This window comes from Dama dama, chromosome 4 (assembly GCF_033118175.1).
Source record: "Dama dama isolate Ldn47 chromosome 4, ASM3311817v1, whole genome shotgun sequence".
NCBI lineage: Eukaryota > Metazoa > Chordata > Mammalia > Artiodactyla > Cervidae > Dama > Dama dama.
Window position 1 is genome coordinate 16,966,782 of NC_083684.1, and position 19,980 is coordinate 16,986,761.

Here is a 19,980-nt window from a genome sequence, read left to right on the forward strand (position 1 = left end):
GGTTCCCAGGAACACGAGCCATATCTGTGACAGAAAAGTGAATCTGCCTGCAAGCAGGGGGTTCTTAAGGAAATAGGCTTTAATAAAGAAGTTTAAGTAGAAAAGAGCGGGGGCAAGAAAAACTGGGCAAATGCCCCCAACATGCTAGACACAGGGGACTTACATGGTGGTCAACGATGGAGGGCTGGGGAGAAAAAAATGGACTTTTACAGTTGATCTGACCTGATGCACATCCACGGTTTGTTTTGCCACTGCCCCCCCTTTTTCCCCTTTAAGGTTTAACACTTTGGAGGTTGATTTTTCTCTAGTTTGGGAGACCATGTGATTATTGTGAATGATTTTCCTCTAGGTCAGAATATATTCTCTTATTAAAGTTTTCTATAAAGCTTTAATTCACTTTTCTTGATTATGGTTAAATGTTATGTTTAAAAATTGCATGTTATATCTTGACTATGTTAAAAGTTTATATTTAGAAGTGAAAATTGTGCCCCTGCTCGCCCACCTCTGGTGATAGTAAAAACAGGAGCATAAGAAACAATGAGAGCAGTTGAGTTGGAGTTCTTCAGCCTGCCGGCCTCTGGAGTGGAACTGTTGCTGTAGAGAGGGCGTTGGTCCTCAGCCCTGGAACTTGGATTGGTTGTGGGCTTTGCTTTTCTTCCTCCTCTTCCTGAACTCATTTGTTCAGCAGAGCTCCTGAGCACCTGCTATGTGCCAAGTACTGATGCACGCGATGGAAAAGATGAATTGACTTGGTGTCTGTTCCTTTTTAAAAAACAACTTTATGGAGATATAATATACATGCAGTGAATTTAATTCATTTAATGTATATAGTTTGATGAATTTTGACAGAAATGGTTCTTTTTCATTGGTGTTCCACTTTCCTCTTCCCATCCCTTCCCTTTCCTTCCTAGATTAGCACCAAGGTGATTGAAATGAAAATAGGTGGAATTTTGAACTTCTTTCTACTAGGAGTATCCCAGATAACAAGTACCAAATTGACTCCCTAATTTATCAGCTCTTTTCCATGTGATAAAAAGTCTATATAGCAAGTTACTGTATAATGAAGGCTGTTTAGTAATAGTTTAGAGCAAAGCAAGTTAAAATTTAACTGACATTGTGTAATGTACAATAGGCCTGGAAAGTTGGTAAAAGTGGATTTCTGTTAAGTGAATCATGTTTTCTGATTTGGAGAGTACAGTCTGTGGAAACAAGTTTCAGCTTAGACTCCCCATGAAAGCACTTAAGTAAATCCAGTCTATTAAAAATTTTGGAAAAGTGAAGGGATAACTTTTTAAAAATTATTATTTTTTTGCCACGCCATGTGGGATCTTAGTTTTTGGCCACGCTGTGCAGCATTTGAGATCTAGTTCCCTGGCCAGGGATCAACCCCATGCCTCCTGCTTTGGGAGTGAGGAGTCTTAACCACTGGACTACCAGGGAAATTGCTCAGAGGATAGCTTTTGATAGGACTTTAATAGTCAGAATAAAATACACAAACCACATGAAACCAACACTTGACATTTGAATCTTAAGGAGGGAGTGGCTTTGTCACACTTTTTCGTCCATTTTTTTCCTTCTTGGGACTCCTTAGCCCCAAGAAAGTGAGGAGAATTCTGCTGCAACCCTGGGTAGTCAGTCAGTCGAGGCATAAACCTTCTTCTGCCCACCTCTTCCTCTGTCTGCTTCTGCCGTTTGTAGTACTGTCTGCAATGCGCAGTTCACGCACATGGTGACAAAATTATAAATATCATGGTGTCCCAAACTTTGTCTGTCTTGTTCAGAATTTGTTCTCATCATCAAGCACAGTTCAGCCTGGATAGTTGGTGCTCAATACATGCTGTTAAATCAATGAAATTCCTGCTGTGCATTGAACATTGTCACCTCCAGGTGTCCCCTAGGCCACCCACACCAATTTCCAAAGTTAAGGCTGAGCCGTGACTGTTCAGTAGATGTCACCATCCATCAGGTACTGGGTCCTGATTAAAAAAAAAGTAAAGAAATTAAAAAAAAAAAGTAAAGAAATTTAAATGGTTCTTTTTATGCAAGTACTGATCTGATTTTTTTTTTAACTTCACTTGTTAATAGTTCTCCCATTTAAATAGCTGTACATTTTGGTGGTTTTTAGTATATTCACAGAGTTGTGCAGCTACCCCCACAGTCCACTTTAGAACACCTCATCTTTCCAGAAAGAGGCTCCATACCCATAATGATGACTCCCTGACCCCTTCCCACCCAACCTCTGGCAGCCACCCTCTTTTTTCTTTCTGTCTCTGGGGATTTGCCTCTTCTGGACATCACACAATTCATGTGGATGGATTCTTGCAGCACATGGCCCTTGAGTCTGGCTCTTTCACTCAGCATGATGTGTTCAGGTGCCAGCCACCTGGTAGCCATGTCAGTCTGAGAACATTCCCAAAGCTGTGTTTCTCCAGGTTAGATCCAGGAGATCCTTTTGGAGCTAGGAAGAACTGTGGAGATGGATTTAGTCTGGCATACCCTGATTTTAGAGATGAAGTTAAAGCGTTTATCACTCGGAGCAGTGTTTTTTTTAGTCATTAAGTCTTGCCAGACTCTTTAAACCCCACGGACTGTGGCCCACCAGGCTCCTCTGTCCATGGGATTCTCCAGGCAAGAATACTGGAGTGGGTAGCCATTGCCTTCTCCAGAGGGTCTTCTTGACCCAGGGATCAAACCTGCATCTCCTGTGATGCAGGAGGATTCTTTACTGCTGAGCCACCAGTGTATTAGTCCTTAACGTTTCCTCCTACCTCCAAAATTCGCTTTTGTGTTGGGAAAGAGGGAGGAGGGAGGGAGAAGACTCTACTTCCTGTTTGGTTCTGGCATTTGACCCTGCGGGGCTGGGCTTTGAGTGTTCTTGGGACAGTGTGCCTGGGTCTGACTCACAGATGCCCGACTGCTGCAGAATCTGTGAAGTACAGTGCACACGCAGCAGTGTTTATTGATCACGCCTTTGTAGCCTAAGTTTTTACCTCAGAGGCTCACCTCCCATTTCTCCCAGTCCTCTTGAGGGCGGAGGACACGGATTTGGTGGCAGCCTGCACAATGACTTACGTTTCTGGAGCTCAAACCTTGGAAGCTGTGTTCCGGCGCCCCCTAGTGCCCGTTCTGGGGGTCATCCTCTGGGTCCGTGCTTCGTGCAGGAGGTGCTGTTTCCCGTGGCTGCATCGGATCCCTGGAGAGCCAGCAGCGGGCCACGCAGGCGACTGGCAAACGCCTTTCCTTCTCCTCACCTCTCCTGGGCTGAGGCTGTCTTTGCTTTTCCTTTAGCAGGAATACTGGTATTTCCAGTTTGGCCTGTGCCTTTCGCAGGCTGTACAGCCCTAGGCCCTAGAGGGCCTTCTGGAGTCTTCTGGCAACCCAGAGTGGCCACACCCTGGCGCTGGGCTGCAGTGAAGTGTCTTGCTTCCACCCTAGCTGTGCCAAGGGCTTGTCCCTTTTCCTGATGTGAGTTTGTGCATATATTTTTCATGTCCTCTATAGAAAGGATCAGAAAATAATCAGATAGGAGCAGTAGGAGTTCTGAAGGCCTGAGCTGGGGCCAGTGGAAGGGAGGGGAAGTGGAGCTTTATTCTGGTTGAGAGGACCCCTCCACCCCCGCCCCTTCCCAGGGGGACGGGGCAGCCCAGCACCCTGTGCTCTGTCCCGACCCCCGTGGCCTCCCCCCGCTCACAGCTGGGAGCAGAGCATCTGTGGTTGCTTTCTTGTTCCTCCTCTTGACTTCACTATTCATTCAGCTCTGGTGGGCCTGGCTTAAACCTCAGGGATCTGCCTCACTTGACAGTGCCAACGTTTCTGTAGTGCTCTGTGGTCCAGCGAGGGCTCGCAGTGCCCGTTGCCTGGGTGCCTGGGCGTGCCGGGCCGCCACAGGCTTGGCAGGGATGGGGAAAGTGGGGTTGCACTTCCTCCCTCACCAGCCTCACAGTCGTGAGTTTCAGCTCTTGCTGCTCCCATGGGACAAATGAATGCATGTGGCCAGTGCCATTTTCTTCCCCACAAGATTGTAAATCCTGTGAAATCAGGCACTGAGTCATTTTCATCTTGTATTTTTTAAACCAAAACTTACCATATTTTTCTTTAAAAACAGACTTTTAAAATATATTTATTAATTTTCCAGAGGAAGGAAAATGTTTCACACATGTATAAGAAGAGGGTAGGTAAAAATTTTCCTCACAGCTGAGTGTTTTCAGTTTTAGTTTAAAAACAACCCCAGCAAGCTCTTTATTTGGAAAAATTTTAAATAATTGCAGAAGTACAAAGAGCCCCCGTTTGATTTTTTATTCATGTTGACTGGTTAGGGTTGAACCTCACTTAATCATTGGGGTGTGTTTAATTTCTCTCCCTCTTTACACAGATACCTGTACAAACTCACAAACACATGAAAATACAGACACCTTTTCTCTTACCCTTTGAGGTTTGAGGGTGGGTTACATGCACTGGGACCCTTTAGCCTTCTTGTCTGCTTGAGTGTATATTTCCCATGAATATTCTCTTAAAGTAACCGCAGTTGGACAGCTATCACTTCCATGTGTTGACATGGACGCAGTATCTTTTTCTAACCCACTGTTCCTATTCTGGGTTTGTTAGTTGACCCTATGTTCTCCTTTTATAGCATTTCCCCTCCAGGGGAGGATCTGGCATAGGGTCAGATGTTGCATTTAGTTGCCCTGTCTCTTTAGCTTCCTGTTATCTGGAACTTTTCCACAGCCTTTTGTGACATTGAGTTTTTGGAAGAGCACAATCCTGCCCCCGCTTTTTGGTAACGTTCTTCATTTTGCCAGACATCTAAAACAGTTTGTGATTGAAAATTGGGAAGACTTTTGGGGATGGTGAGACTGGAACAATTGCACAATTGCACTCATCTCACACGCTAGTAAAGTAATGCTCAAAATTCTCCAAGCCGGGCTTCAGCAATACGTGAACTGTGAACTTCCAGATGTTCAAGCTGGTTTTAGAAAAGGCAGAGGAACCAGAGATCAAATTGCCAACATCTGCTGGATCATCAAAAAAGCAAGAGAGTTCCAGAAAAACATCTATTTCTGCTTTATTAACTACGCCAAAGCCTTTGACTGTGTGGATCACAATAAACTGTGGAAAATTCTGAAAGAGATGGGAATACCAGACCACCTGACCCACCTCTTGAGAAACCTGTATGCCGGTCAGGAAGCAACAGTTAGAACTGGACATGGACCAACAGACTGGTTCCAAACAGGAAAAGGAGTACGTCAAGGCTGTATATTGTCACCCTGCTTATTTAACTTATTTGCAGAGTACATCATGAGAAACGCTGGACTGGAAGAAGCACAAGCTGGGATCAAGATTGCCAGGAGAAATATCAATAACCTCAGATATGCAGATGACACCACCCTTATGGCAGAAAGTGAAGAGGAACTAAAAAGCCTCTTGATGAAAGTGAAAGAGGAGAGTAAAAAAGTTGGCTTAAAGCTCAACATTCAGAAAACTAAGATCATGGCATCTGGTTCCATCACTTCATGGGAAATAGATGGGGAAACAGTGGAAGCAGTGTCAGACTTTATTTTGGGGGCCTCCAAAATCACTGCAGGTGGTGATTGCAGCCATGAAATTAAAAGACGCTTACTCCTTGGAAGGAAAGTTATGACCAACCTAGACAGCATATTAAAAAGCAGAGACATTACTTTGCCAACAAAGGTCCGTCAGTCAAGGCTCTGGTTTTTCCAGTGGTCGTGTATGGATGTGAGAGTTGAACTGTGAAGAAAGCTGAGCGCCGAAAAATTAATGCTTTTGACCTGCGGTGTTGGAGAAGACTCTTGAGAGTCCCTTGGACTGCAAAGAGATCCAACCAGTCCATCCTAAAGGAGATCAGGTACCTGGGTGTTCATTGGAAGGACTGATGCTGAAGCTGAAACTCCAATACTTTGGCCACCTCATGCAAAGAATTGACTCATTGGAAAAGACCCTGATGCTGGGAGGGATTGGGGGCAGGAGGAGAAGGGGACGACAGAGGATGAGATGGCTGGATGGCATCACCGACTCGATGGGCATGAGTTTGAGTGGACTCCGGGAGTTGGTGATGGACAGGGAGGCCTGGCGTGCTGCGATTCATAGGGTCGCAAAGAGTTGGACACAACTGAGAGATTGAACTGAACTGAGACTGGAACATTTTAATGGAAGTTGGCTGCCCTGAATTTCTGTGATAAATTCTTTGGTGTCACAAGACTTGTGATGCTTCAGCTTTTAGTCAGATACAGTTTTAGTTAAATAATTGTCACTAAAATTCAGGGCAGTGTAATTTATGTCTGCTCACTGGGGTTTGCAGTTGAATAAATCCTTGGGTTTTTCTATGCTTTTGTAGTTTTAACTTCATAATTTAACTTTTCTTCCTAATTTTTTTAAGCTAAATTCTACTTTACAACGATACTTCTATTTGGCTTTTTGGAACAGTGTGGATAAAAAACACTTCTTCATAGTGATGCTTCCTGTGATTATTTGTAACTGATGTAGATGATTTTGAAAAGCACTGAAATGATAGCCTCCAAATTTATGTGGGATAGTATATTTTATTATATTACTTCCCTTCAGTGTTTGAGTGGTTACAAAAGAGACATTAGTTTCTTTGCCCATGAAAATACATGTTTTTTCACATGTATTGTGATGGCAGGAAATTGTCTTTTATTCGAAGTCTCCCTTACTTGATACTTGAGTGACTTTGTGCAACTCAGATTGAGACTTGGCGCTAGCCTCTTAGCAGCCCCTTCTGTAAGCTCAGTTGCAAAACTGACATGACTGTTCTTTAGATTGTTGCAAGTGTTAATTACTTACTTTCAAAAACTCATGCATTTTAAGGATTGAAAATAGATCCGATTAGGGCAGAGAATGTGATTCATGTGCATTTTTATGGAGCTGTTTATTGATATATGTGAGCTGGTGTTAAGAGAATTATGTTAAAGTTCAGAGCAGCTCTGGCTAGCCATTTGTCAGGTGTTAAATGATACTTTAGCATTGCATAGTTGATAGTTAGCAGTTGCTTATGGTGTCATTTTTGGATTAAATGTTTTCATCAAGTCCTAATCTGTTGTCAAGGAGATCATGAAACATAGGTGCAAACACAGCTTCTGGAAAATGGGTATATGATAGTTGTAGAGTGATTTGATAACATTGACTTTACAGTTAATCTTTTGAATAAAGTATTTTTGCATGGTTCAGAACTAAGAACTCTGAAAAGATACATCCTAAAACATCTCACTCTCCATTCCACAACCTCCACGACTTTCCCTCCTTCCAGTATCTGTTGCTTTTTAGAAATCAGTTTTTGGCTGTGCTGGGTCTTTGTTGCTGTGTGAGGACTTTTCTCTAGTTGCAGCAAGCAGGCGCTAGAGTGCTGGCTCAGTACTTGTGATGTCTGGGCTTAGATGCTTCTCGGCATGTGGAATCTGCCTGGGCCAGGGATTGGACTTGTGTCCCCTGCATTGGTGGGTGGACTTCTCATCACCAAGCCATCAGGTTAGTCCTGATTGATCTGTCTATGGTGGTTTAGTCGTGAAATCATATCTGACTCTGCGACCCCATGGACTGTAGCCTGCCAGGCTCCTCTGTCCATGAAATTTTCCTGACAAGAACATTTACTTCTCCAGGGGATCTTCCTGATCCAGGGCTTGAACCCGAGTCTCCTGCATCGCTGACGAATTCTTTACCGCCGAGCCACCAGGGAAGCCCCTACTTTTATGCAGATAGAAACCAGTATTTCTATTTTCCTGCCTCCCACCCTGCCCCCCCACCCCGCCTTTTTTTAACCCAAAGAATGTTTTCTTAATTTAACAGTGTTGGAGATTTCTCCCTGTACATGCTCCTTCCATCTGGAAGGCTGCACCAGGACCTCTTAGTCCCCAGTGGAGGTGCAGAGTTCTAACCCTGGACTGCCAGGGAGTCTTCCTGCCCTTCCTGGCGCCCTCACCAGTGAGGTTTGTGATCACGCTAACGGTGTGGATCTGTGGAGAGATGATTGACATGAAGTTGTAATGAGAAAGCACACTTAACATCTGTAGCAGATTTTTCCAAATAATACTGTAAAAACAAAGAATTGAGTAAAATAAAAAATAATAGGAGAAAAAGTCTTTCCCTGGAGCCTAAGCATTTACTTGCCTTCTGCGATGGCCTACACTCTGTGCTTCTCTCTGGATCTGAATAAATCTACTTCTTACCTATCACTTTGTCTCTCTGAATTCTTTCTGTGATGAGACATCAAGAACATGAGCTTCATTAGATCCTGAAACCAGCTAGACCATCCCCGCTTGTCATCAACACTGTTGCAGACGTCTTCCTGCTGTTCCTTTTCGACAACTTTTGGGCATTAACAACCGGTTGGGAAACTTCCTTGGGAGGGATAGCATCTGAAATCAAGGACGTGCGCTCATCGTCTCCTGTGAGAACTCCAAAATTACAACTCGCTGCTGAACGACCATCAACAGGAGAATATTAGATCCCACCAAAAAAAGATACCCCACGTCCAAGGGCAAAGGAGAAGCCCTGGCAAGACGGTAGGAGGGGTGAAATCGTGTTTAGAATCAAACTCCATACCCACCAGAGACGCTCGGAGGGCTCAAACAAACCCTTGTGCACTCCAGGAGACCCCACAGAGACTGAGCCAGACCTGCCTTTGAGTGTTTGAGTGTCTCCTGTGGACGTCCGGGTCATCAGTGGCCTGCTGCAGGGGCAGGGGCTCTGGGTGCAGCAGTCCTGGGTGTGGCATAAGCCCTCTTGTAGGCGGTTGCCATTAACCCTACCTTAGAGCCGTTGAGCAGACAACCCACAGACTGCAGAACAGTTATACCAAATAAATTCTCATACTGTTAAGAAGTTCTGGGACCCACAACAGATTTCCCAACCTGGGGATTTGGCAAAGGGATTGAGAGCCCCCAGGGAATTTGACTTTGGAGGCCAGTGGGATTTGACTACAGAACTTAGACAGGACTGGGAAACAGACTCTTGGAGGGCACAGACAAAACCTTGTGTGCAGCAGGGCCCAGGAGAAAGGAGCAGTTACCCCCTAAGAAACTGACCCAGACTTGCCTGTGAGTATCCAGCAGTCTCCAAAGGTGATGTGTTGGTTGGGGACAAACAACAGGGAGGGAACACAGCCCCACCCATCAACACAAAATTGGATTAAAAATTTACTGAGCATGGCCCCTCCCATCAGAATAAGACCCAGTTTCCCCCACAGTCAGTCTCTCCTCCCGTCAGGAAGTTTCCATAAGCCTTTTATCCTTTACCCTCAGAGGGCAGACAGAATGAAAGCCACAATCACAGAAAACTAACCAAACATCACATGGACCACAGCCTTGTCTAACTCTATGAAACTATGAGCCATGCCATGTAGGGCCACCCACAATGGATGGATGATGGTGGACAGTTCTGATAAAACATGGTCCACTGGAGAAGGGAATGGCAAACCACTTCAGTATTCTTGCGTTGAGAACCCCATGAACAGTATGAAAAGGCAAAATGATATGACACTGAAAGATGTCTCCAGATCGGTAAGTTGCCCAATATACTACTAGAGAATAGTGGAGAAATAACACCAGAAAGAATGAAGAGACAGAGCCAAATTGAAAACAACGCCCTATTGTGGATGTGACTGATGATGGAAGTAAAGTCCTATAATGTAAAGAACAATGTTGCATAGGAACCTGGAATGTTAGATACATGAATCAAGGTAAATTGGAAGTGGTCAAACAGGAGATGGCAAGAGTGAACATTAACATTTTAGGAATCAGAGAACTAAAATGGACTGGAATGGGCAAATTCAACTCAGATGACCATTATGTCTACTACTGTGTGCAGGAATCCCTTAGAAGAAAGGGAGTAGCCATTATAATCAACAAGAGGGTCCGAAATGCAGTCAGTACTTGGGCACAATCTCAAAAATGGCAGAATGATCTCTCTTTGTTTCCAAGGCAAACCATTCAATATCACAGTAATCCAAGTAATCCCCAATAATGCTGAAGAAGCTGAAGTTGAATGGTTCTATGAAGACCTACAAGACCTCCTAGAACTGACACTCAAAAAAGATGTCCTTTTCATCGTAGGGGACTGGAATGCCAAAGTAGGAGTCAAGAGATACCTGGAGTAACAGGCAAATTTGACCTTGGAGTACAAAATGAAGCAGGGCAAAAGGCTAACAGAGAGCCACAATCACAGAAAACTAACCAAACATCACATGGACCACAGCCTTGTCTAACTCTATGAAACTATGAGCCATGCCGTGTAGGGCCACCCAAGATGGATGGATCATGGTGGAGAGTCCTGTTAAAACGTGGTCCACTGGAGAAGGGAATGGCAAACCACTTCAGTATTCTTGCCTTGAGAACCCCATGAACAGTATGAAAAGGCAAAAAGATACGACACTGAAAGATACACATGGACATCATCAGATGGTCAATACCAAAATCAGATTGATTATATTCTTTGCAGCCAAAGATGTAGACGCTCTACACAGTCAGCAAAAACAAGACCGGGAGCTGACTGTGGCTCAGATCATGAACTCCTTGTTGCAAAATTCAGACTTAAATTGAAGAAAGTAGGGAAAACTGCTAGACCATTCAGGTATGACCTAAGTCAAATCCCTTACCATTATACAGGAAGTGACAAATAGATTCAAGGGATTAGACCTGATAGACAGAGTGCCTGAAGAACTATGGACGGTTTGTGAAACTGTACAGGAGGCAGTGATCAAGACCATCCCCAAGAAAAGAAATGCAGAAAGGCAAAATGGCTGTCTGAGGAGGCCTTACAAATAGCTGTGAAAAGAAGAGACGCGAAAGGCAAAGGAGAAAAGGAAACATATACCCATTTGAATGCAGAGTTCCAAAGAATAGCAAGGAGAGATAAGAAAGCCTTCCTCAGTGATCAGTGCAAAGAAATAGAGGGAAACAATAGAATGGGAAAGACTAGAGATCTCTTTAAAAAAAATGAATGATACCAAGGGAACATTTCAGGAAAGATGGGCACAATAAAGGACAGAAATGGCATGGACCTAACAGAAGCAGAAGGTGTTAAGAGGAGGTGGTAAGAACACACAGAAGAACTATACAAAAAAGATCTTCATGACCCAGATAACCATGATGGTGTGATCACTCACCTAGAGCCAGACATCCTGGAATGTGAAGTCAAGTGGGCCTTAGGAAGCATCGCTACAAACAAAGCTTGTGGAGATTGTAATGGAATTCCAGTTGAGCTATTTCAAATCCTAAAAGATGATGCTGTGAAAGTGCTGCACTCAATATGCCAGCAAATTTGGAAAACTCATCAGTGGCTACAGGACTGGAAAAGGTCAGTTTTCATTCCAATCCCGAAGAAAGGCAATCCCAAAGAATGCTCAAACTACTGCACAATTGCACTCATCTCACATGCTAGCAAAGTAATGCTCACAATTCTCCAAGCCAGGCTTCAACATTATGTGAACCGTGAACTTCCAGATGTTCAAGCTGGTTTTAGAAAAGGCAGAGGAACCAGAGATCAAATTGCCAACATCCTCTGGATCATTGAAAAAGCAAGAGAGTTCCAGAAAAACATCTCCCTCTGCTTTATTGACTACACCAAAGTCTTTGACTGTGTGGATCACAACAAACTGTGGAAAATTCTGAAAGAGATGGGAATACCAGACCACCTTAACTGCCTCCTGAGAAATCTGTATGCAGGTCAAGAAGCAACAGTTAGAACTGGACATGGACCAACAGACTGGTTCCAAATAGGGAAAGGAGTACGTCAGGGTTGTATATTGTCACCTTGCTTGTTTAACTGACATGAAGAGTACATCATGCGAAATGCCAGGCTGGATGAAGCACAAGCTGGATCAAGATTGCTGGGAGAAATATCAATAACCTCAGATATGCAAATGACACCACCTTTATGGCAGAAAGCGAAGAAAAACTAAAGCCGCTTGAGAGTGAAAAAGTTAGGTTAAAACTCAACATTCAGAAAACTAAGATCATGCCATCTGGTCCCATCACTTCATGGCAAATAGATGGGGAAACAATGGGAACAGTGAGAGACATTATTTCCTTGGGCTCCAAAATCACTGCAGATGGTGACTGCAGCCATGAAATTAAAAGACGCTTGCTCCTTGGAAGAAAAGCTATGACCAAACTAGATAGCATATTAAAAAGCAGAGACATTACTTTGCCAACAAAGGTCCGTCTAGTCAAAGCTGTGGTTTTTCCAGTAGTCATGTATGGTTGTGAGAGTTGGACTATAAAGAAAGCTGAGTGCTGAAGAATTGATCCTTTTGACCTGTGGTGTTGGAGAAGACTGTTGGGAATCCCTTGAACTGCAAGGAGATCCAACCAGTCCATCCTAAAGGAAATCAGTCCTGAATATTCATTGGAAGGACTGATGTTGAAACTCCAATACTTTGGCCACCTGATGGGAAGAAATGACTCATTGGAAAAGACCCTGATGCTGAGAAAGGTTGAAGACTGGAGGAGAAGGGGATGACAGAGGATGAGATGGTTAGATAGCATCACCGACTAGATGGACATGAGTTTGAGCAAGCTCTGGGAGTTGGTGATGGACAGGGAAGCCTGGCGTGCTTGGGTTGCAAAGAGTCAGATGTGACTGAGCAACTGAACTGAAGCATTCTGATGGTTGACCATGAGGTTTGTTCCTGCAGACTGGTAGAAGGCTTGCTGGGTCATGGTTCCTCCCCTTCCTCTTCATTGACATGATTTTATTGAATCATTTGAAATTTTAGTTCTCTTACTGGATTGACCAATTTCTGTTTTTTTAAAAAGACTTTAGATTGTATGGAAACTCAAATAAGAAAGTATACATAGAAGTGTGATTTCAATGAGTATTTCATTTATTTTTATCTTTCCAAGAGAAATCCAGCCTGAAGAGAAAAGCTTAGCAACTCTTTAAGAACATTCACTTCTTATCCTAATGTGTCTTCCCCACATTGTGAATTAAACAGCCGCTCAGAAGATAGCGTGGATCTCTTTTACGTGGACAACATTCCTGTTGTTGGCATTAAATAAAGCGGCATGAGTCTTCCTTCATGTTTGCATTGGGCTTCACGTCTACAGTATCGATCATCTTTTGGATCCTGCTTGTTTGTTACTGCTTTTGTATCCCTTGAATGCATTTTCTGGAATTCTTAAGCAGCCCACCTCCACCCATCCCAAGTGTGTATGAGAGTCAGAATTATTTTGCCTTTTGCACTTGAGTAGTAAACCATAGAATCGAATTCTATGAAAACAAAAAGAAATACTTTTTTTCTTGGAACTTTCATAGCATTGCTGTCTTACAGTATTGATCTTGGTTCTTTAAGATCGTCTGTTGAGTTTGTAAATTTAGTAATTTAAATTTAATAATCCTTTGATTTCTTTGAATACTTCCTTGTTCTCGCTTCCTTTTTTTCCTTGACAGTCTGCTTATTTTACCTGTTAGAATTTCTTTCATGATACAGATTAGAATTTTAACTTCTTTTCTGTTTCCTATGTTTTGTTTACGCAGATTCATTTTCCCCTGTTTTAATAGTAACCCTCTTTATTGCTGTTTATTGCCACCTCTCATGTCTTTTGATTTTTTGTTGTCCATTCATATTCAAGAACTGAAATCATTAATTTTTTGGTGGATGTGTTTCCTAGGCACATGGGAAGTTTACTATTTCTCTAACAGGCTTTCCCTGTGAAGCTCCGCCCCCCGCCCCCTGCAAAGTTCCCTTGTTCCTTTTTGTAATGATTCCTTCCTCCGACCTTGAAGCCACGGATCTGTTTTCTGTCCTTAGCTTGTGGCCTTGTAAGTCTGATGCTTCACTTAGTGTGATGCTTTAGAGAGTCATTGATTAGTAGTTCATCATGTTCATGTATCATGTCACCCTCTTGATATAGATTTGGCTTCTTTTCAGTTTCTGGTGGTTATGAGTACAGTTGCTGTAAACTTCAGCATACAGGGTTTTTTTTGTTTTGTGTGTGTGTGGACATTGTTCTTCATTTCTCTTTGGTAAGTGCTTAGGAGTAGGCTTGCTGGGTTGTGTGGTAAGTAAAACTTTATAAGGAACTGCCAACCTTTTTTTTCCCCTGAGTTGCTATGCCTTTCTGCATCCCTAGTTGCTTCACATCCTTGCTGGTAGTTGGTATTGTCTGGGACATTTTCCCCCATCATAAGGCCCATCATTTTGATTTTCTTCCATAAAATCGTAAGGTTTTTATCTAGACTTAAAGATCTCTCTGCAATGGGACTATAAAGGAGCACCAGAAAGCATTGTCTGTTTACTGGAGAAAGGGTCTTGGGGGTTCTGGCTAATTATTTATAGGATTGATGTAACACTTTTTTCTGAAACTGTATGATTTGTGTATGTTACGGGATCTGTGATTCTTTTTTTTTTTCCCCAGTATATTTTTGGAGATTTTAGCCCTGATGAATTCAATCAGTTCTTTGTGACTCCTCGCGCTTCAGTTGAGGTAAGACAAAATTTTGTTTTATTGAGTGCATGCATAGATTTAATTGATGGTTATGTTTTAGATCTGTTGTTGTTGTTGTTGTTTTATTTATGCCTTTTAAATAGGAATTCCAATGTACAGAAAAGTGTGGAGGCTAACATGAAAAAAATGACTGGACCCACCCATTGGATTTGACTACTGCTATACTTGTAAATAGCAAAACATTACAGAGACAGTTGAAGCTTCCGTTGTATACTCTCATTCCCCTTATTCCCCAGAAATACTGAAACTCTGCCAAAAATGCACAGTACGTTTTGTTTTCTGGCTGTGATTTTCACCTCTTACTGTGCATGTACTGTGCACTGTTGATTGTTTTGTGTGGTTAAAAATGTCTCATCAGGGGCTTCCCCAGGGGCTCAGTAGTAAAGAATCTGCCTGCGATGCAGGAGATGTGGGTTTGATCCCTGGTGGGTCAGGAAGATTCCCCTAGAGAAGGAAATGGCAACCCACTCTAGTATTCTTACCTGAGAAATCCCATGGACAGAGGAGCCTGGTGGGCTACAGCCCATGGGGTTGCAGAAGAGCCCTGACTTGTGACTAAACAACAGCAACAAAGTGGTATCATACTGTATTCATCATTTTGTAGTTTGTTTAAGCTAAATATTCTTTAGATTTACTTGGACATTTTGTTCTTGTTCTTTGATTTTAATTGTTAAATTTTATTTTTTTGGCTGTGCCCTGTGGATCTTAGTTCCCTGAGCAGGGAATGAACTTGGGTGCCCACAGCAGTGAAAGCGCAGAGTCCTAACTACTGAATTGCCAGGAAATTCCCCATCAATTGTTAAATATTGAACTTACCTGTTTTCATGTTGAGGGGGACTATCTAGGTCTTCAGTTCTTCCATTATTATAGAAATGTGGCAGTAATCATATTTTGTTATGTCTCCTCATGCTCGTCTGTGGGTTTCTCCAAGAAATACTCCTAGGAATGGAATTTTGGTGCCCTGCAAGGAATAAGCATCATTCAGCGCGTCTGCTTTCTAAGTGGTTTTCACAGTCTGCACTCCCATCACTCGTGCATGAGAGTTTTTGTTGTTGTTCAGTCACTCAGTCATGTCATACTGTTTGTGACCCCATGGACTGCAGCACACCAGGCCTCCCTGTCCCTTACTTACCATCTCCCGAAGTTTGCCCGAGTTCATGTCCATTGCATCGGTGATGCCATCCAGCCACTCATCCTCTGATGCCCTCTTCTCCTCCTGCCCTCGATCTTTCCCAGCATCAGGGACTTTTCCACTTTTCTATTGAGTCATCTGTTTTCATCAGATGACCAAAATACTGGAGCTTCAACTTTAGCATCAGTCCTTCCAACCAGTATTCAGGATTGATTTTTCTTAAGATTGACTGGTTTGATCTCCTTGCTGTCCAAGGGACTTTCAGGATCCTCTCTTCTCCAGCACCACAGTTTGAAGGGATCAGTTCTTTGGTGTTCTGCCTTCTTTATGGTTCAGCTCTCACAACTCTACATGACTGCTGGGAAGATCATAGCCTTAACTATATGGATCTTTTAGATCCCATTAAAAAGAAAAATTTTTGAGAATTCCCAGTATGCTGTGCTCAGATGTTCTGATTGTGTCCAGCTTTTTTTTGACCCCATGGACTGTAGCCTGCTAGGCTCCTCTGTCCATGAGATTTCCCAGGCAAGAATACTGGAGTGGGCTGCCATTTCCCTCTCCAGGGAATCTTCTCAACCCAGGGATCGAACCCGAGTCTCTTATGTAAGTCTCTTGTATTGACACTTGGATTCTTTACCACTAGTGTCTCCTGGGAAGCCCCATTCTCAGTAGAGACATACTTAAAATTTTTGTGAATCTGATGGAGTAAGTGGATTTTTGTTGTTTTAATTTACATCTCCCAGATTACAAACATTTGAGCACCATTACATTACTTTCACATGTCCATTGGCAGTGTAGATTTCTGCTTCTGTTAATTACCTGTTCTATATCTTTTGTCCATATTTTTATCAAATGGCTTGTCTTTTTCTTATTGATTTATAGGGTTAATCTTTGGGAGTACATTTTAAAGTTTTAATGTCATGTATTTTTTTTCCTCATAGTTTGTAGATTTTTAAAAATATCTTTTAAGAAGTTTTTTCCTTCCCTGAGGTCATAAAGACATTTAAAAAGTTTTTAAAGTTTTTGTTTTCACTTTGGTATGTAATTAAACTTGAGATTGTAGTGTTGAGTGTGTGTGTGTATGGTATTGGTGGTGGGGATCTAACCTCTCATCCCATTGCAGTAGCAAAAAGATTTAAAAATATTACCTTCTTATTGAAGGTCCTGAGTATTGACCTCACAATATGGTAGCACTGTTTTCAGAGTAAGTTGGTTTGGTTTTGTATCTAATACAAATAAATTTCAGCTTTTTCTGTTGCTCAGTTTCCTTTGTGAGATTTTGTATTTTTGCTTAAAAAATTCTCTATTCTTATAAGTAACTATATAATCAAAGAGAACTTTGAACAACTCTTGCAGTTTTATTCTGCTGCATTTCTATTATATCCAGTTACTACAAAGGGGTATCTTAGAGGTGATGGAGGTTTGCTGCGTTAGAGGCACCATATGCAGTGTATAGAGTAAAAAAAAAAAATACACACGTTTTCTGTGCCTGAACTCATTCTGGCATTCAGTAATTCCCAGTTATGCACTTACTAGGTTAGCAAACCAAAGTAAGTGTTTTAAACACACTGAACAGAAAACAGCAGTATGGCCCTGGGGCATGCCGGGGGCTCAGTTTTCAGACCCTGGCTCTCCTACTCCCTAGATTGTGTGTGAGAGTACAGTGTGATTTCAAAAAACAAGACTTTGACTGCCTTACAACTTAGATTTTTATCACCAGGGGGCACCCTAGTGTCATCAGTGGAATAAAGGCTGTGTCTGGGAGTTTGCTGTCTTCTGTGACTGCAGAGGGATGTCATCTTGAGTTGTGGCTTTCCCAGACACACTGTTTGGCTCCGTGTGTCCACGCCAGTGGTAAAGGCTGGGGTACCGGATGGGAGCATTGGAGTGGTGTGTGGAATGGTCTACAGGCTCAAGTGCAGCCCACCTGGGCACAAAGTGCTTTGCCATGATGAATGCTGGAATGGCCCTGTGTGGTGAAAATATGCACTGCTCTCAAGTCCAGAAAGTGGTCAGCTCCCTTTGTTTTCTTGGGCTTCCCTGGTGGCTCAGACCGTGAAGAATCTGCTGGCAATGCAGGAGACCGGGGTTCGATCCCTTGGTCAGGAAGATCCCCTGGAGAAGCCCCATGGACAGAGGAGCCTAGCAGGCTACCGTCTATGGGGTCACTAAGAGTGGGACACGACTGAGTGACTAGCAGTTTTGTTTTTTTAGCTTCTTATTTGTCATTAATTCTCTCAGGAGAGTACTTGGAGGGATAAGCTTTTATCTCTGAGACTGTTGCATTGACTCCCTAAGAGTCAGTAGGAAATCAGCTGAGGCAGTAGCTCTGAGACAGTTGTGGGCCTGCGAGTCTCCTGGGCGCCTCTGGACGCGCCGACCCTGGGCCCGTCCCGGCACCCCAGGCTGTCGCACTGCCTGTGCTGTAGCGTGCAGGCTTTGGGAAGTGCTGCGGTAGAAGCCGTGTTAGGCTGTAATCCTTTTGTTCTTTTGTTCTGCCTTCAGATAGCAATTATCTGTCCACTTACTTACCCCTTTCCATTCTAAACTTTCTCATTTCAAACATTCCAGCTCCTAAGTATTATGGAATAGCCAGGAGGGGCAAAAAATGGGCATATTCATGATACCTTCCTGCATCTTACAGAGAGCCCAGGCACTGGCCATTTTGCTGTCTCTCTCGCAAACAAGGAGTGCGATTGCCAGCTGTGTTCAGTTATTTAAGATACCCTGTCAAAAAGAGAGCTGTGATTCTCAGGCTTCTCTTTCCAGCTGCTTTGTTCACTGTCCCCAGGCTTGGTTCCTGCCTGTGACTGAGTGGACGTGTAGTGATGGTGAACAACGTGTGCAGATGGTCACTGGTCAGTGGACAAAGACAAGCGTTTATATGCTATTTGATGTGCACTCTGCAACTCCTGTGAAACAGAGGGTGTGTCGTGAGCCTTTTGTAGCTGGTTGACATGGCCATTGGAGCCCGTTTTTTATTTTTTGCCTCATTTTCGGATCTGTTTGATAGCAATCAGTATTGGAAAGCATTCTGATGGTGTTTTAAAATGAAGATGTTTAATCTTACTGTCTCCCCATCTGTGTTATTTTGTTAAAAATAGTGTTATGAGAAGTTGCATGGATAAATAGCCTTTTAATGAGGGTTGCTTTAATGAAATAGCATGTGTTGAACTTTAACAATTTGTTGAGTTAAACTCTTTTCCCCTTCCCTGGGCAGCTTCCTCCATACGGCGGGACAGTTCTGTGTGGCGCACAGGCTGCTGGTGACCTCCCCGACGGTAAGCCCTGCTCTCTGCTCCCCAGTGCACGCCCTGCGGGTGCAGGCTTCCTTCCTTTCCTTTCCTGCTTGATGTTTTTGCTGTAAACTCCAGTAGCTTTAATCACCAAACCACTTTGGCTAATGAATTAAAGTTTATTCTGTGCTTCAGAGTGTCAGACTTCCAAGGTGAGTTTTGGAAATAATTGCTCATTTCTGTTTGTTTTGTAAGAATCCTCTGGCATAGGAGTACCCTTCACAGCCAAGGCTGTCTGTGCGGGTTCTGGAGTGGGCTCTCTGTTGAGTGCACCAGCTGTTGGGCCCAGAGCTGGCAAGTCTCTGAGTACGTGCCTTCCACCCGGCTCAGTGGCAGCTCGTTTCTCTTGTCCTGAGTTTGCGGCTATGTCCACGCCTGTCATCAAGGCTCTTGGGAATTCAGGTGACCTCTTCACCTCCTGTCCTGTTATGACTGAGTTGCTGGCTGTCTCTGTCCCAGACACTGAGCTGATCACTGGGGGTGATGCTTACTGAGTTGCAGCCTTCTCATGTATGTCACAGTGTCACTAACAGTAGGGTCCTCTCGTCTTGCTGGCTGCCACTGCACGTGTCAAACCTGTCTGGACCACCTTTCAGTTTGCATCGTGCTCAAGGTCCTCAGTGGCCTTGGGGAAGCTGGAAGCTGAACCTTTTCTTTGAGAGCAGTGATTTGGTTCCCTGTTTCTATAGCATTGTCAGAAAGGGTTTTATTATAATTTAGATTTAAATATAAACCTTGCAGAGACCATGTAAACTTTTTATCTACAGACAAATGAGAAAGTGATTTTCTTTTTCCATTTATTTTTATTGGAGAGAAATATGGAGCGCTTCACAAATTTGCGTGTCATCCTTGCACAGGGGCCATGCTAATCTTCTCTGTATCGTTCCAATTTTAGTATATGTGCTGCCGAAGCGAGTATGAGAAAGTGATTTTATCTAAAATTATTAGCAGCTTTATAAGAAACATAAGGTAGGACAGTTCTAATGATGACTTAGGACGAGGATAAAATAAGAGATGCCAGAGGGACCCAGGCACCCTTGCCGGGCCTCCCAGCCTCTGGGACCCCCTTGTTAAT

The 19,980-nt window shown here is 43.3% G+C and overlaps 1 protein-coding gene and 1 non-coding gene across 2 annotated transcripts in view; one reads left to right on the forward strand and one right to left on the reverse strand.

The window, feature by feature from the left end:
- The window catches only part of USP10 (ubiquitin specific peptidase 10), a 64,519-nt gene that overhangs the window by 16,909 nt on the left and 27,630 nt on the right, over positions 1–19,980 (forward strand). The window contains exons 2-3 of the mRNA XM_061138312.1: positions 14,388–14,456; positions 18,830–18,890. Coding sequence (XP_060994295.1) covers positions 14,388–14,456; positions 18,830–18,890 — 130 coding nt within the window. The remainder of the gene's footprint in view (positions 1–14,387; positions 14,457–18,829; positions 18,891–19,980) is intronic.
- LOC133055277 (U6 spliceosomal RNA) lies at positions 19,718–19,824 on the reverse strand. The gene has a single exon (XR_009692576.1). It is a non-coding gene; the product is annotated as a U6 spliceosomal RNA (small nuclear RNA).